This window comes from Melanotaenia boesemani, chromosome 13 (assembly GCF_017639745.1).
Source record: "Melanotaenia boesemani isolate fMelBoe1 chromosome 13, fMelBoe1.pri, whole genome shotgun sequence".
NCBI lineage: Eukaryota > Metazoa > Chordata > Actinopteri > Atheriniformes > Melanotaeniidae > Melanotaenia > Melanotaenia boesemani.
In genome coordinates, this window is record NC_055694.1 from 8,560,515 (window position 1) to 8,577,269 (window position 16,755).

Here is a 16,755-nt window from a genome sequence, read left to right on the forward strand (position 1 = left end):
GGTGTTAAGTATCCCAACGGTGCACTAGCACCTATCAAACAAACCGGTACCGCAGTTTTAAAGCTCAGAAGGTGCTCAGTTTGCATGCAAAGTTGTTTATCTCTTCAACTGATGAGTATATTACTATGTCTATTATTCCTTGCAAAAGTCTAATGCAAGTAAATATGAAATATGATTAAAGTTGGATCTTGAAAATGACATTGATGTTAGCAACTGTTTTAAAAAAGCAACATTTCAAGAATAACGTGCCATTTCATGTCATTATATATTAACTTGTCATGTAAGCAAAGATTACAAACAGAAAAAGTTTCATTCTTTATTTTTTATTTTCATCACATGTAAAACCAATAAAGAAAAAATGAGACTATGTACACAATTTCAACATGCTGAACACAGGACTTTAACATTGTAAACTGCTGATAAACACAAGGCACCATCCAAGATCAACAATTAGTTACAAGGTCTTAGATCTGAAGTGAGCTGTTAGCAATTCATGTGCAGGGTAAAAAAGACTGTTATAGTCAGACTAAAGTATGCACTTTATCATCATATGAACAGCAGAATTAACATGAGTGTGTGGTTTCACATATAATTCTTTAGTCACTGATTTTTACAAGAGAATGCAAACTTGGCCATCAGCATGAAAAATTCTTCATTCAATTTGACTGATAAATTAAAAAAGCACTCAAAGTTTGAATGAATACTATATAGATCTCTAGAAATCACTTCTTAAATAACAGTCGAATTTACCCTCCTCTGTGCAGTCACTCAAACACACAAGAATGGCATCTTTGATGGGAGAAATTTCATGAACATAAAACATTTCCCCAAAAGAGATTATGACTTAAAAAAATGCAGAAAATAGTGAGTACAGAGAAACTCATTATTTTGGTGTGGCACTTATAAGTTGTCTTTGTTCAGCCAATTTGTTTCGCACAGCTTTTGGCCTGTGATTCAGCAACATTTCTCCATTTCTGTGCCCTGCTGACAGGGTTCTGTAAGCCATGAATTCATTATTTACTTCTCCTTGGGCCATTTCTTATGTTTTGAAAAAACAGTAGGTGCTAAAATTTAATTTGAACAACAATCAAATAAAAAGTGAAAGCACTTTGGTGTCGATGTGTTTAAGTTAATAACCAAAGCAGGAAAAAATGAAAGTCATATAAAAATGAACAAAAAGGAAAACAGTTTTATGGTTAGGCAGAAAAGGTGACACAAAACCAAAGAATGTTTGGTCTCAGGAATCAAAACTCCAGATTATCCTGGAGGGACATCTAGATATCTTACACACACACACACTACATACACACAGTAACAAAGTGCTTGCTTTAGGACAGAGGCTGAATCAAAATGATAACCACTACACAACACATCTGCCATAAACTCTACAGAAAAAAGTTATTGCATATATTTCTCATAATCTATTCAAGGTGTTCTGTGCATTGAGGTCATTTTATTGTAACAAAAACATACTTCATTCTTCTGCTCATATCCTACACATGAAAATAAACAAAAAGTGCAATGTTCTGCTTGAGTATTATGTTAAAGATTTAATAGAAATAAGAACAAAGTAGAAAATCCTTGTGATGTATTATTGGGACAAAGAATTTGATTGTGGAACTTTATTTCTTCTTCATTTATATTAAGAGATTTGTGGTTAGTAAACTGTTCAAAAATGCATGAACGCATCTAAGAAAAGGTGATTTTCTGTTTAGTTTTTGTAAAACTCTACATTATAAAAATATACAAAAACACTGTCACATCTAAAACTAAAACAGTTTATGCTTTTGACTAAAATAACTATTTTTGTCATGTCAGTAGTGCTCAGAAAAAGTGAATTTCATTGCCTGATTCATAATACTTGGGCTAAATTGAGGTAACTAAGATTAACAACTCAACTGCTTTGAAATTTGCCCGAGTATTATGGTCCAAAACACCTTCACCAGCAAAAATGGATATTGTATACCTCCAAGGGTCTGATGAGCAAAATGTACTAATGTCTGGATCGACCTCCTTCAAAAGCATGATGCTCCTCATGTGCTGGAAAATAAGAGGGAATATATAAGAAAATAGGTCACATTTTATGATGTTGTTGCAGCTCCTGATAAACTATCCAAGTGTTGTCAAAAGGCATAAGAAAACACTCACGTTTATAGAACACAGCTTTAAAAGGAATCTGTGGAAGGAGCTCATAGATCTTTCCTAAGACGTTGGACTCGTTGGCACAGGAAGCATTTCCATTCCAGACCTGAACCACATCTTCTCGATCTCGTACACTGACGCTGACCCCAACCACTTCATCATCTATAAGCACAGAATGAGGTTACTGCATTTTGGAACCATGGTAGCCGATTGGAGAAATGCCATTTTAAATAATGGCCAATAACTACAGCCCTGATATTTCACGAGTCAAAGAAATTACAAAGACATTTACCTGAGGCACAGTAGTCACTGAACTGTTCTCCGATAGTAGCCAACAGCAACTCCTTCCACACAGAAGACTGCAAACATAAAGTAACATTATCAAACACTGACAGTGGTAAACGACCATAGTATTACTTGAATATGTAAAATGACTCACTGTGCACTCTTTGGGCACTTTCATCTTCCAAACCCCACCCTTAGCATTGCTTTCTTCTTCCCTGTAAGCAGATCAGCGTGGAACATTACACTCTATACATACAGTACCCTTAATTAATATGCAATAGAAATTATTGTGAAGGTTCAACTCACCAAAGAGGCTTCCTTTCTCCTCGCATCAGATGATAGCTACACCTCAGAGGCAAGCTAGAGACACTAGGTATGTTGTTGTAAACTCTCCAAAAGTTCTACTCCAGTGCCAAGTTGAACAGAGGAAAGAGGTTAATTTACTGAGCTTTTGCTGACACACAGACGGTCCTGTTAATGTTTCAGATCTGCTACTGTGGCACATAATATAATTTATGCATAAACCCAGGTAGTAATATGATGTACATGATCTGGCTTGTATGCTAATAATTACATTAATATGATGTAATTTCATGTCTGTAAAAGCATCTTACCTGAACAGTCTCCACAGTGTAGATTTTCTTCAGGTTTGACTCACATTCAGCTGCTGTTGTTCCAGGTAAAGATCTAATAATAATTAATATTGTTATTTTATTAAAGTTTTTTTCTTGTAAACATCCCATGCTGTATCTAGAAATGCCCCACTTTTTTCTTTCTTCTGTTCAGTGCTACATTTATCAGACATGTCAGAGTGCTGCCCTCTTAGCAGACAGGTTGGGGTGGCGGTGGTGGAGGGGGATCAGATGACAAATAATCCAGTAAACAGTAAACAACAGTGACCCCATTTGAACACAGTACCATCTGATTTGTACACTCTGTCCACATTCAAGCTTGTGTAACTCAGTGCAACTTGTGATCATATCTGTTATGATAAACTATACATTTGGGTTTTTTTTTAAGTCTAATCTACATGTTACATGAGCTTTAATAAAAGGTTTGACCAAAGTTTAATCTTAAATTCACCCAACAGCAACAAGAGGTAATAGCAATGATTCAACAAGTTTATAACAAATACAAGTGCTCATAAAACCTCATATTGAAACACTGGCATTTGTTTGATTCCTGTTTAGCCATTTAATCATAATTACACAGTTTATGCAATTTAATTAAACAAGTTGGCAGAAATGCCGTTTTAGTTATATTTAAAGTTAGAGCAGTTGTAATTATTTTTATTTTTATTTTTTTGTAAGCATTCCTGGTGTTGTTTGGTCTCCGATCACTGACTTATGCCAAGCCTGATAAAGTCGTCGTTGTTCTCCTAAACGGGTCAGACAGAGAGTTCACACTTGACACTAACAACTTACTAAAATAAATAAATAAATAAATGTAGTAATAATAATAATAATAATAATAATAATAATAATAAGTTCTTACCTATCAAGCCAGAAAGTCCATGGAGAATGTAAAGGTAAGGTGTCATTTTCACTTTTATGTGAAATCCTTCCCAAATCTCTCTCGCTGGTGTGAATGGTGTGCTCCAGAAGACCCGGGCTTGACGGTGAGCTCAGTTGTATTGCAGCTACGGGAACTGCCATTGTTATTGTTAGCTCTGAAAGACGTATAACTTTACTGAAAATAATAATAAAAAAATTGTTGTCGCCTTCTTGCGCAGACGTTTTCACTGGAGCTGTTGCGGTTCGATATATATGTATAGGTTTGCTAGGCACAATTTAATCAGCTGCTGACTCATTGGTTGCTTCACCGGTTTGCGCCGTCACTAAAAAAAACAAAAAAAAACGAAGACGCTCGCTGACTGCCTTTGGCATCTACAGCGCACCAGAACAATCGACAAGTTTCTGTCACTTAAGCCAAGACGTGCTTAAAAGTTAATCTCAAAATTACTAGAGCTATTTGAACAAACAATAGTCACATTTTTTAGATTTATTTCTATAACCAATGCGGCATTGAGAGCTTTGTTGTTCTTCGTCTCTTCCGCAATTGCGAATACGTAATTGCAGACATGCGCAGTATCCACTGCCACCAGCTTTGTTGAGTTGTTACCCATGTTGTTGCTACCTGCTAGCTGAACTGCTAACTAGCAAGCATTTCCTGCCTGTGACTGGACACAGCCATGGATATCGACGCACTGTTGGAAGCGTTTCAAGGCAATGTTTACATTTATACAAGTTAACTATCTGTGTTTAGTGTTTTACATGATTTTACGTATAGTTTGGTTTAATCGTCAATATCTATTTCTTTAGCTAACAACGTAACATACGTTATCGTCCAAAATGTAGCATACCAGCAAGACCTAGCTTTTAGAAAAACAGACACTTAAAGTGTTTGTCGTAAGTTTTGCTTGGCCTGTCTACTTAAATTTTACCCTTTGCAAGAAAGCAATCCAATGCATTCTATTTTTGTACCAAATTTACCCCTAAAAACACTTAACGATTATGTAAACAGCTAGCTTAAAAACGTCACAGTACACTGCTAACGTTACACTGCTAACGTTTTAAACTTCTATGAACTTCCTGTGTTGATAACTGAATGTGGTGTTTTGCAGCTTTATAATTGAACATTTAAACGACTAATTAACTTAACTAAATGTAATTTCCCTAGGCTTAATTGCTAAAAACTATTCCACATTTTATTAAATCAGTACAACTGGTCATTTTATTTGCCAGAAGCAGCTTGGAACGAAAAGTGATTTTTCGAGGAAAAAATGAGAAGATTTTGAAATTATTGATCGTCATGGTTAATTAAGATAAGTTTCACCTGTAGCTCAAGGTTAATGCAGGTGTCTGTTGTACATTTGTATGCTTTGATTGGGATCAGATGGATCCACGGTTTTAACAATGAATGCTTTATGTTTCAATGTGACGTTTTCCAGATTTTGAGAAGAAAGGGAAGAAAGAGATATGTCCTGTACTAGAACAGTTCTTGTGTCGTGTCGCCAAGACAGGGCAACCAATGTGAGTTGCAATTTGCAGTACACATAACCTCAGATGCATTTTTTTTAAAGAAATTTTGCATTACAGAAAATAGTACATCAGTTAAAAAAAAAAGGAGAGAGAGCATGGTGGTGTTTTATGCATAATCAATATGCTTGCATTTCTTATATCTTTCAGGATCCCATGGTCACAATTTAAAACATATTTTAGGTTTAAATTAGAAGAAGTCATGGACGATTTCCATGCTTCGGCGCCAGAACAGAGAGGTATACATAATCCTAACGTGGAGTATGTCCCCTTTGAAGAAATGAAGAAAAGGATTTTGAAGATAGTGGATGGTTACAATGGGTGAGTGAAGCACAAACCCCACTACATTTTACTATTAGAGTAGGGTGTTCTGTGTAAAGCTTTTCACCAAACTCTAGGAGCCATTGTGTTCCTTAACATGACTAATTATTTGTGTAGTAGCTTGTATTTTTTTTTGACTGTCACTGGCCACATCTGTCCAAATTGTTCCATTTTTTATGTTTGTCTCAAGATCTCACTATCTTTAGCAGGTTTTGTACTACAGTAGTGATTCTTGTGGTGAGATGATTATGCCTGTCTAAATCTAAATATATGTTTGGTAACTTCCAGAATTCCATTCACCATTCAGCGCCTGTGTGAACTACTTACAGACCCCAAGCGAAATTATACAGGTACAGACAAGTTTCTCAGAGGTTTGGAAAAGGTGAGCAATACACAACACTACTTTGTCTAAATCTCTGCATACTTTGTAGGAGATGATGATTTAAATGTACAAGTAAAGACTATAAAATAATCTTTAAAATCTGTGTTACTATTTTCCTTTTGCAGAATGTAATGGTGGTCAGCTGTGTGTACCCTACATCAGAGTAAGTAACATACTAACTTTCAGCACCCTTTCACCTAATGGCTAAATTTTAGCGAAGCTGCTTCTTATATATATATATATATATATTTACAGTTACCTTAAATTTTTATTCTGAGTCAGCTACAAAATTAAAAAGAAAAATTAACAGAGATTTTTTGTGTGCCTTTTTTACTTCTTTCAAAGGAAAAATGGTGCATCCAGTGTAAACAGAATGAATGGAGTGATGTTTCCTGGTAACTCCTCTCTGTATTCAGACAGGTGGGAGGAACACACTTGTCAGTGATCGATTTTTACAAATCTGACATTGCCTCATGTGTATTTTGAAGAGAATCAGGGTGTAGTAAGGATAGCTCTGTCTAACCTGACAGTTTGGGTCTACCTCATTCTGTTGATCTGGCCTATGATTCAGCCTGTGACATGACATGCCTTAGAAATGATTGTTGTGTTATTCTGCAGTCGAAATGTTAACGGACCAGGCATACCGAAAACACTCAACAGACCAAAGCCATCATTGTCCACTTCACTTTCCACCAATGGCCTCCCTGACTGTCCAGCTAGCAAAGAGCCAGAGCCAACCACTGAACTGGAGGAGCACCATATGAGGTAACTGAGTTAACATGTTGTATACTCAGTGTGTTTACACACTATGATAAAAACTGATAATGCTGTTGAGCCAAGACCTCTCCACCATAATCAGATCTTAAGATTACACCTTTAAAAGGAAACATGAGCAACACACCACTTTTACCTTGTGGAAGGAGCAATAATAAAAACCATTTTTGATGCAGATTGATTTTCAAATGTTTTGTGGAGTTTCTGAACTCCTGTTTTGATTATATTTCAGTTGCTTGAAACAATCAAATATCATGACAACCTTACTTACTCAAACTTGAGTATTCAATCTAAATATTTGATTTCGTATGTTTTTACAGTGAAACGTCACCATCAGACAACGAGATGACGCCAAAGAGTGGAATGAAGAACAAACACCCAGAAGAAGAAGGAGATTCTGAGGGTAACAAACAGGAGGCCAAGCGGCTGAAGTTTGAAGCGAAGGAAGAGGAAGAAACTACAAATGAAGAAAAGGAGTCATCTTGCCATAAAGAACCAGATAGCTTGTCAGAGACAGCTGAGTCTTCAGAAGACTCTTGTGGTCAAGAATGCAAAAGTGAAACGTCGTTGGACACTCCCAGTATTTCAGACAATCATGGTAAGTGTAAATTCATCCTTATTTGAGCTGATATATGCTAAGTGATGCTGTACAGTTGAGTCATGTGATGCTTTCATATTGTTCAAGTGCACCACTTGAAACATTTGAAGGGTGTGGCATATAACAAAATCACTGGTCAATGACAGAAAAATATAATGTATAAACTCTTAGAGCCTATTATGTCTACTAGCTGTGGGTCTACATACATGGCAGCTGCCATATTTGTGCCACCATTTTTATTATGGTGTCTGTGAATGGACAAAGAGCTCTGTGTGAAGTGAGAACCCTCCGAGCTTTAAAACCAGCTTAGTTTGGTAGGTGTTAGAGCACCATTTGAGAAAAGTCTTAAAAGACAAAAAAGTAGTTATCTATAGTGCAGTGGATCCACTTGCAGATGAAAACATGTTTGTTTGGAAGAATTTTGGCCACTAATGGCCACTGTCTATTCATGAATGTACTTGGCATTTGAAGTCATTTCTATGCTCATCTTTATCACTAGATGTCTGTAATCCTTACACAATGCACCTTTTCAGTACTGGAGGGATCAAAACTAATTGAAATTGAGCTAAAAGCTTGTTTTGTATGGCTTCCAGACCGATGGTGGGATGTTTGAGTATTTTTGCGAATGGGCCCTTTTCATGTCATGATTGCAGCTGTGCTGAGAAGAAAGAAAAGCCAGAATGAACTTTATTATGTTTTTACTCAGCCATTCAAGGCACCTTTCAGTTTAAACAATTCACTCTTTTAGATAAACACTGATCAGGAAACTAACTGAAAAACAAAACATGCAGTAACAACGCTATCAGCGAATTTAGCTTTTTCTTAAAATCAGAATATACTGGTGATTATATTCGAGAGTAGAAATTCTTGTTTACATTACATAGAAAAAAATGTTTTCTGTATTTTGTAACACCTGTGATTTCGTTATAATGTCCAATGCAGCATCAAAGATCTTCAAAATAGAACAGACTAGAAGTGATTTGTTACCACAGATTATTTGTGATGCTGTGTTCTTTTCTCAGAGCCTAGCAGCACTCAAACAGAACCAACTGAGGAGGAAAGCGACTCATCGGAGCCAGGGGCTGCCCACAGTGATCAGAGTGACAGCACTGTAGATCAATCTGAGGAAGCGGCTTCAGCAGAGGCAAATGCAAGCTTTGAGCAGGACAGTGGGGAGAGCAGCAGCAGCAGCAGCAGTGATGGAGAGAGCTTAACCAGTGACAAGCATGTATCTTCTTCCAGTAATTCACCTGACTTGTCAACAGAGGGTGGTACTGACATTTCAGACAATGGAGAGACTGCAATAGAGCCTGGGGAACATGATTAACTTTAAGGCCAACATGCCAACTTATTATTATTTTTTTTTAACACTGTATGATACCACACCAAGGGTATATCTGTAGCACTGTGGACCGTTAGGCATCAGGACCAAGAGCGATGTGGACCTCGAGACCCCTCACAGGAGAGTTTCGTCCTCTTGCATTTCAGCTTCTCCTGGCCACTCTTCAGCTGGTCTTTAAACTGGAAGAAGATGATTTAAATGAGATCATGGAGACTGCCTTTTTCACTGTTGACTAAAAAAAAAAAATTTCTAACCCTTTTTCTTGTTTTGTTTTTTTTTTTATATATCTTTTAATTTAAACTTGATAATGTATTCAGTAATTTCTCTAGTCATCTGGCATTTATTTCCAAAGAGCTCAATTTAGCTAAATTTGTGTTTTAGGCTACATCCACACATTTGTGTGGACTGACGAGAAGATTTTGCTGTAAAAGCCACGTCATACTCAGTAGTTTCTGCAGCACAAATGCAACACTGTAATTCACTATTGTAGTTATTTGCAGGGTTAACACGTGGGATAAGGGAGAAATCGAGCTAAGACTTCATCGGTTCAAGAAAGATGCATATGGCTTGTAAACACAGAAACAAAACTGAGGCGTTTTCAAATTTATTTACACCTGGTTTAAAAAAATTAGCATTTTCAGGCTCCCAAAATGTCAGTTTAATGTGGATAGACCTAAACACGCCTGTGTGTGGATGAAGCCTTAGACTAAGCACAGTAGCTTCAACTATCTTTTGGGTGAATGTGTCTCTTGTTTGAATGAGGACACCTGTCATTATGATTGTGAAGCAAAAATTCAGATGTGTGTTTGCATTTTCTATGAAGCACATACACTGCACTTGTTAGCATTGATCCCTTAAAAGATGTAGAAAATATTGTTTTGCTTTGTCACTGTATGAAGCCTATATAACACAGTTGTGCCAGTAGTGACCACTTTGGTCAGATAGAATATTGATTTGGCATAAGGTTACTAATTTCTGCATCAAACTTTAGTCAAAATACAAGGTACTTACACTTTCTGGATGTCATACCTTAATTGTACAGCTGTCACTTTTGATAATTAGGATTTTTACAGTACATATCTGTAAATCAGTTTTTGTAGACTTGTAATACATGTCCACTGCCTTTGTAAAACTGATTGCTGGAAGTTGAAGGCTTGAGCTTGTAAGATAGTATTCATGGAAAGCAATAAATGCTAAAATCAAGTGTTTATATGAGTTGTTCTTTTTGAGCTGCAATTTATGTTACACAAATGCAGAAGAATTAGCCAGAAGACTGGGAATTACCTTTAAGCCAGACATGTAGTATGACTGGAAATGGCAACTTTGACTGACTGGTTTGTCAACCCAGAATTTTAATTCTGATTAAAAACAAAGAACTGAAATTTTAGTACACACGTTTGCAGTCTGTTAAAATCTGAGATGATGGATGACTCCAAACCCATATGGCAAATATAAGACATGACATCTCTTAAATCTTTTGCCAGATCTCTTGTTTATTTTTACTTAGACAAAAACAACGCTGCCAGCCTCACTTCTAGAAATGGGTAATTGGAATAAGGGGGAATTTGTGCAAGGTGATAAGAGAGAAAATAGCAGTTGTGTAAGACTTAGGGGGTATGAATCATTTTAATCTCGAGAGGATAACATCCAATGACTCCTCAATGGCCTTGATACCTCTATAAACCAAGATTATCGCTGTCCCAGTTGTCAGCACATATCATGGACCAGGAAGTGTTGAACCAGAGCAAGTCCATAAACAGTGCAGTTTTTCTGTTGACACCATGCTATTTCCAAATAACTCCCAGAGACTTCCTGCCACATTGCCCGTGTAATCCAGTGTCAGTGCAACTGATAAGACATTTACCATAGACCTGAGTGAGACAGCAACAGGCATGTAAACAGCATTTTGTGCTTCCTGGTATATTTACCTTGGTGAATCATCAGACTGGTCATGACCTTCTTATCATGAGAGATTTTACACAAACCGTCACACAAGCCACTTTTACCATAAAAAACAGAAGCATGAAAAAAACTTAGATTTCCTGTAATGCCTCTTAAGTAACCTGATTTTAAACCTCTGTCACTCTCAAATACGTAAATTGGCACATTTCATTTATCTATGTCTATACAGTTGGTGATCTTTAACTCATATAAGGATTTAATTCCCACCTGTATGAAAAGGTTCCTGAAACCTGTGAACGTTGTGGTGTCTGCTTCCACACATTTCGTAAACAGCACATGTATGTTTCCGTTTATTAGCATTGATATAAATAGGAACACAAAGGAAATCCCCACATTATCTGTATGTGTACTGATGATTGTGAACTAATTGGTTTTGACAAGTCTTCATTTCTAATCCCTCACCATGTGATCCATCGCAGCCAGTGTCTTATCCTCACTTTCAGCAGGGATTTGTAACAATAGAGAGCCAAATAACCGTTCAGCCTGTATGGACTTTGATGCCATATTGATACATTTTATTTTTGCTGATTAGCACGAAATTACGGGCAGTCATTCAGTCTGCTGTTTGCTCACTTTTTTGGATTTTGTACTGTAGACGGGGAAGTTAGAAAGAGAGTAAACCAGGTTAAACAAGTGCATGTAATGTAAAAAATATCTTTTCTGTGCTGGGGAAGCTGAAGAAAATCTTCCCATCATGGGTCAGCGCTTGAGTGAAGACAGTGACCCAGACAAGGAAATCGATGTGGCAGAGCTGCAGGAGTGGTACAAAAAATTTGTTGTGGAATGCCCAAGTGGAACTTTGTTCATGCACGAATTCAAGAGCTTTTTCGGAGTTACTGATAACAAGGAGGCTGCAGATTATATTGAAAACATGTTTCGAGCCTTTGACAAGAATGGCGTAAGTACAAATTTAGATTTCACTCTGCTTGGGTCTGATACAGATATGCTGCACAGTGCTGCACAATTAACAAGTAAATATTTTAGTAGACAATGTTCTGTGCTGCAACATCAATGATCTCCAGAGTAAATTAAAAAGTATTTTCTCAAAATACTAAGATCACACTTTCCATTATGTTTAAACTCTTTTTCTCTTTATGTTCACAGGACAACACCATTGATTTTCTGGAGTATGTGGCAGCTTTGAACTTAGTTCTCAGGGGAAAATTGGAGCATAAGCTTAAATGGACATTCAAAATGTATGATAAAGATGGAAGCGGATGCATCGATAAGACAGAACTTCTTGAAATAGTTGAGGTAATATTTCACAATTTTGATGATCTTTAAAGCTTTCAAAAATTTTCAAATAATAATTCATAATAAATTAGAGGACTGAAATTGACGCAGTTTGTGCAGGAGTCATTGTAACACCCTTTCCTGTCACAGTCTATTTATCGGCTGAAGAAAGCCTGCCATGGAGAGCTGGATGAAGAATGCAATCTGCTTACCCCAGACCAAGTGGTTGACCGGATATTTGAGCTGGTTGATGAAAATGGAGATGGTGAGGTTTTTTTTTTTAAGTTTTGGGAGTTTTATTAATTATTTAAAAAGTCTGTGTCAGGCTGCTGTAAGGGTCTTGTAAGGTTGCATGCATTAATTGTTTATGAAGTGAAATAAAAAGACAATTTCAGATGTATAATGGTCAGCTATTGAAATTCTGAGTTCAGGACTAGTGACACTGTCTTTTGTCATTTAGGGGAGCTATCACTGGATGAGTTTATCGATGGAGCACGGAGGGACAAGTGGGTGATGAAGATGCTGCAGATGGATGTCAATCCCGGGGACTGGATAAATGAACGGAGACGCAGCGCTGACTTCTAAGGCTGGAACCTGGACTGTCAGTCTGTCAGACACACCTAATGTGTGACCATTCACATTGTGATTTTGTACATATTTGTGTATGAGTCATTCTGGCACTGCAATTGAAGAATTTCAAGAATTAGATGTTGATTCCCAAAAAAATGCTATTTTGCTTCTAAAGGGGCCGTGTGTTCAGAGAAGTTACACTTTTAATCAAGTTATGAAACAACAGTAGTCTGATCTTATCTGCTGATATCTGTGACAATGTAGGATTGTGGATCTATTTGCGTTTTACATATGCTGCAATGATAAGGTGTGTACAGTATTTTCTTTTGTGTATGTCATAAATTATTCATAAAAGTTACACAATAAACAAACTTAAACATACCCTATAAAAGTGTTTTCATTTATTTGAGATGACCAACTGGACTTTTTTGTTTTGACTGACATTCAGACTGAAATGTATTTACTTCCTATCACATATTGATGCATTTTAACTTAACAGAGCATAATAATGTTTACTGGTATTACTTTCATAGCCTGACATGATTACAGAGAAATAACAAATTAATTTGCTATACTCTCACCCTGTTTAGTTGATTGATTAGGGTCTGAAACCTATATGGTGAGAGGCAAGAGCCACTCCGCCACAGTGCTACTAGAAACTTAAATATAACAAAAAATATTAATGGCCATGTTTTAGATATAGATGGCGTAGAATGTTATAGTTTAATCATGAGAGCGTTTAGGAAAAACAACATAAAACAGCTTTCACTTTTAGGAGAACGTTATCATTATAAAGTCTCGTTTTTTCTCGTGAGATCAGTTTACTGGCTGCTTCCACCCTGCTAAACAACATGCTAGCTGTCTATTTAGCATGAAAGCGATTAGCTGTCACTTTTTTAAGAGGTATACGAGCAACTTCCTTTTTTCACGAACAGCTAATAAACTAGTCTTTCAGTCGAAAGTGCATGCTGACTGTCCAGTGCATACTTTTTATGTTTTCCATCAAGTATTTCAATTCTTAACACCAAATCAAATCAGCTGGCAAGATCTCAGCTCGTTGTCGCTAATGTCGTCCGAAACTCGGACACCAGACTGCGCTGACAAAGTGAAGGTAAAACTTAAAAATGGTATGAATTAATGTGTTTTACATGGGCTTAAAGAGAATGCTGCGACTTTCCCTTCGGACGTATACCTCCCGTGCTTCCATTGTATTTTATCACACGGTGTATTGTCGCCCCCTTCTGGCTAGCTTGCAGACGACAGTTGGAGCCTGAATTATGTCACGGGGAACCTGTTCTCCAGCCCAGTGGACGAAGCCTTGGCCCACTGCATCAGCGAGGACTGCCGCATGGGGGCAGGCATAGCAGTGATGTTCAAGCAAAAGTTCGGCGGCGTGCCGGAGTTAAAGGAACAGAGTGAGTCAGTTCAGTTCAGAGGTTTTAATGAATTATAGAGCATTATGTTTGTGTTTATTTTTTTTAATGATGTCTTTCCATTCTGTATTTCCAAACAGAAAAGCTGACAGGACAGTGTGCTGTACTGACAAGAGACACACGCTTTGTCTACTATTTGGTAAAGCTGTTATTGTTTGCTAACATGATTATTGTATAATCATTATTCCAAATTGATTATATATTCAGTGCAACAAATGTGACCTGCCTATAATTTTTCACAGATCACAAAGAAAAAAGCCACCCACAAACCCACCTATGACAGCCTGAGACAAAGCCTGGAGGACATGAAGTCTCACTGTATAAAGAATGGAGTGACAAGAATATCAATGCCACGGTTTGTAACATCCCCACTCATTTTGTTACACTTGTAAAACATAAAAATAAAATCTTTTCTGAGTTTTGTGCAGTCTCCCTCCCTCTGACAGTATTGGGTGCGGCTTGGATCGACTCAAGTGGTCAAAAGTGTCGGAGATGCTGATACAGATCTTCAAATGCACAGACATCTCTATTACAATCTACAGCCTTCCCCAGAAGACAGAGACCACGGTGATGAAGGAACACATGCTCAGATGATACACAGATATATTGTAATGTTCATTTTATGCAATCTTCTGTAATAATCTTTGTTGCTGGGAGTGTTTTTATGTGTACATATATGTTATAGACTAAATGAATGAAAATAAAGTTTTCCTTTTTATTCAAAATCAAAGTCAGCTGAACCCATATGAATTTCTGCATATAGATGACACAGAATTCTGCAGTCCAAATGTTAGTGTAGTAGCTTACATCTGCAATTGGCAATTTTCAGTCTGTTGATAAGATGGGAACAGCCACCAAAACATGTAAATCTAGATTAAAAAAAAGACCCAAAACAAAAGATGTAGCTGGACTGTATTAACAAACTGCTCTGTTTAAATATTACATATAGTGCCAATGACAATTTTTCAGATCTTTTCAAGTTTTCTATATTTTTTTTAAACAAAATTTACTTGACACTTTGTCAAAATGGGTCTTTTGAGGTGTTAGAGAAAAAAAAAATCAAATAAAAGCTTGATTTTATTTTTCTTCCAAACTACTCACACCTTTTGTTCTTGTTAACACACCTTTGGCAGCAATGGCAGTTTCAAGCCTGTGTATTGATCCTGCAAGTCCAGCAAGCTTTTTTGTTAATATCCTTCATTCCTAGCGGAAACCTTCTAGCTCGGTCACATTCAGTAGAGAGCATCACTTCGCACCCTGTTTGAGAGATATTCTGCTGGGTTCTAGTTTATTCAAATTGAAGGTAGTTTGTGGATGTAGGCCTTGACTTTGTTTTTTTTTTAACAAAATAAACATACCTGTAAATCAAAATCTTAATAAACCATAAATTTAAGTTTTACTACAATCCCAATGAGTTTTTTCTTAATAAGTGAAATACTTGTGGTGACCTGCTGTAAATTAATGCCTGTCACAGTCTATGGGCGTGGGTTTGGTTGGGTCTGTCCGTTCCTAAGTTGTTTTTCTGGTTTCCTGTTTTATTTTTGTAGGTTATCCCTTCCTGTGTTTATTTCCTGTTCACTAAACCTGGCCGATTACACCACTTTCTCCCTGTTTTTTTATTAGTTTCCTCAATGTATCTACACTTGGTTTCTGTTATTTGCCAGATCTATGTCACACGTCCTCGTGCTTTGTCTTTCTTACTGTTGTCTTTGATTGTTATCAGTATTTTTAGTGGTTGCTTGTGGGCTCTTGTTTTCTGGTTTTTTACTCTTGTCATTTTTTTTCTGCCAGTGCAGTGCTTTTATTTTATTTGATAACATTTGTTCTACCTCTTTTCCTTACAGTTTGGTTCTCAACCTCCATGCGCCTTGACAGTGCCATATAAATAATTTGAGTTAAATGTATAAATGCATGCCCACACAATTATAATGAAGAGGCCAAAACCATTCTTTTCTGCCACACCATAAGCATTTATTTCTGCTGTGAAGAGTGGGATTTAGTATTGCTCTGTCTGCAGGCTGACATGAGCCAGCTCTTAGTGACCAATTGAATAACAAGAAAAATGTAATTAGATAACTAACAAATGTTTTAAATGAGTACTGTATGGTATTTTACAACTGTACATTAAGCCTGTAGTAACAGGTGTCTCTTAATTTTCCCTTTCATTCGTCAACCATTTACATTGTTGACCGAGCAAACAGTTTTACTTGCATTTCTATGAGCTCATCGTATAACTTGTGGAGTTCCATTGTGGCCTGTACAGATAGTATTGTATGATCTATTATTGATCTGCATGAGTACAGCTGGGACACAATGGACCAGATGTGAGTGGGGAGGGGGAAGAAATAAATGGAAACCAAACAACAGGAGCAGGGAATCTGACACCACAAAGTCAATCCCACATATGCCTTTTCCTCAGTCTGGGAAAGCCTTTAACACATTATGAAACACAAGTGGAGAGAAGAGACATGATACAACACTATTTGCTTTAATGGTACTTAGCTTAATTAGTGGAATTCAGGGATCTAAATAAGGAGGGCTCCTTTTAACAAGCTGATACAGGTGTTTGTAATTATAAAAAAAAACACCTCAGTAGCAGTGAGACTGGCTGAATGGGCTCAATGGTTTGCTGTCTGCTGCCCTCCTTCTCTCTTTTGGGGCACTTTCAATAATTC

At 37.0% G+C, this 16,755-nt stretch overlaps 4 protein-coding genes across 5 annotated transcripts; 3 read left to right on the forward strand and 1 right to left on the reverse strand.

Annotated features, from left to right (window-relative positions):
- Positions 1-303: 303 nt before the first annotated feature.
- On the reverse strand, positions 304-4,282 carry LOC121651060 (eukaryotic translation initiation factor 4E type 3-like). The gene is made up of 7 exons (XM_042002916.1): positions 3,922-4,282; positions 3,042-3,114; positions 2,734-2,828; positions 2,582-2,642; positions 2,435-2,501; positions 2,149-2,304; positions 304-2,040 (listed from the first exon to the last, which is right to left on the reverse strand). The coding sequence occupies exons 1-7, from the start codon at positions 4,080-4,082 to the stop codon at positions 1,994-1,996; spliced, it is 660 nt and encodes a 219-aa protein (XP_041858850.1). The 5' UTR covers positions 4,083-4,282; the 3' UTR covers positions 304-1,993.
- A 194-nt stretch (positions 4,283-4,476) lies between these two features.
- LOC121651058 (serine/threonine-protein phosphatase 4 regulatory subunit 2-A-like) lies at positions 4,477-10,090 on the forward strand. The gene is made up of 9 exons (XM_042002913.1): positions 4,477-4,652; positions 5,378-5,459; positions 5,616-5,786; positions 6,075-6,168; positions 6,294-6,331; positions 6,514-6,588; positions 6,787-6,933; positions 7,263-7,540; positions 8,563-10,090. Exons 1-9 carry the CDS (start codon positions 4,619-4,621, stop codon positions 8,865-8,867), a joined length of 1,224 nt encoding a protein of 407 aa, XP_041858847.1. The 5' UTR covers positions 4,477-4,618; the 3' UTR covers positions 8,868-10,090.
- A 962-nt stretch (positions 10,091-11,052) lies between these two features.
- On the forward strand, positions 11,053-13,028 carry guca1b (guanylate cyclase activator 1B). Its single transcript, XM_042002917.1, has 4 exons — positions 11,053-11,742; positions 11,949-12,098; positions 12,228-12,342; positions 12,538-13,028. The coding sequence occupies exons 1-4, from the start codon at positions 11,539-11,541 to the stop codon at positions 12,660-12,662; spliced, it is 594 nt and encodes a 197-aa protein (XP_041858851.1). The 5' UTR covers positions 11,053-11,538; the 3' UTR covers positions 12,663-13,028.
- A 443-nt stretch (positions 13,029-13,471) lies between these two features.
- Positions 13,472-15,494, forward strand: oard1 (O-acyl-ADP-ribose deacylase 1). 2 transcript variants are annotated; one of them, XM_042002915.1, is made up of 6 exons: positions 13,472-13,550; positions 13,654-13,758; positions 13,897-14,062; positions 14,161-14,219; positions 14,323-14,435; positions 14,527-15,494. In XM_042002915.1, exons 2-6 carry the CDS (start codon positions 13,714-13,716, stop codon positions 14,672-14,674), a joined length of 531 nt encoding a protein of 176 aa, XP_041858849.1. In that variant the 5' UTR covers positions 13,472-13,550; positions 13,654-13,713; the 3' UTR covers positions 14,675-15,494. The 2 variants fall into 2 exon arrangements, with proteins under 2 accessions (XP_041858849.1, XP_041858848.1); XM_042002914.1 differs by having other exon boundaries at positions 13,484-13,758.
- Positions 15,495-16,755: the final 1,261 nt, after the last annotated feature.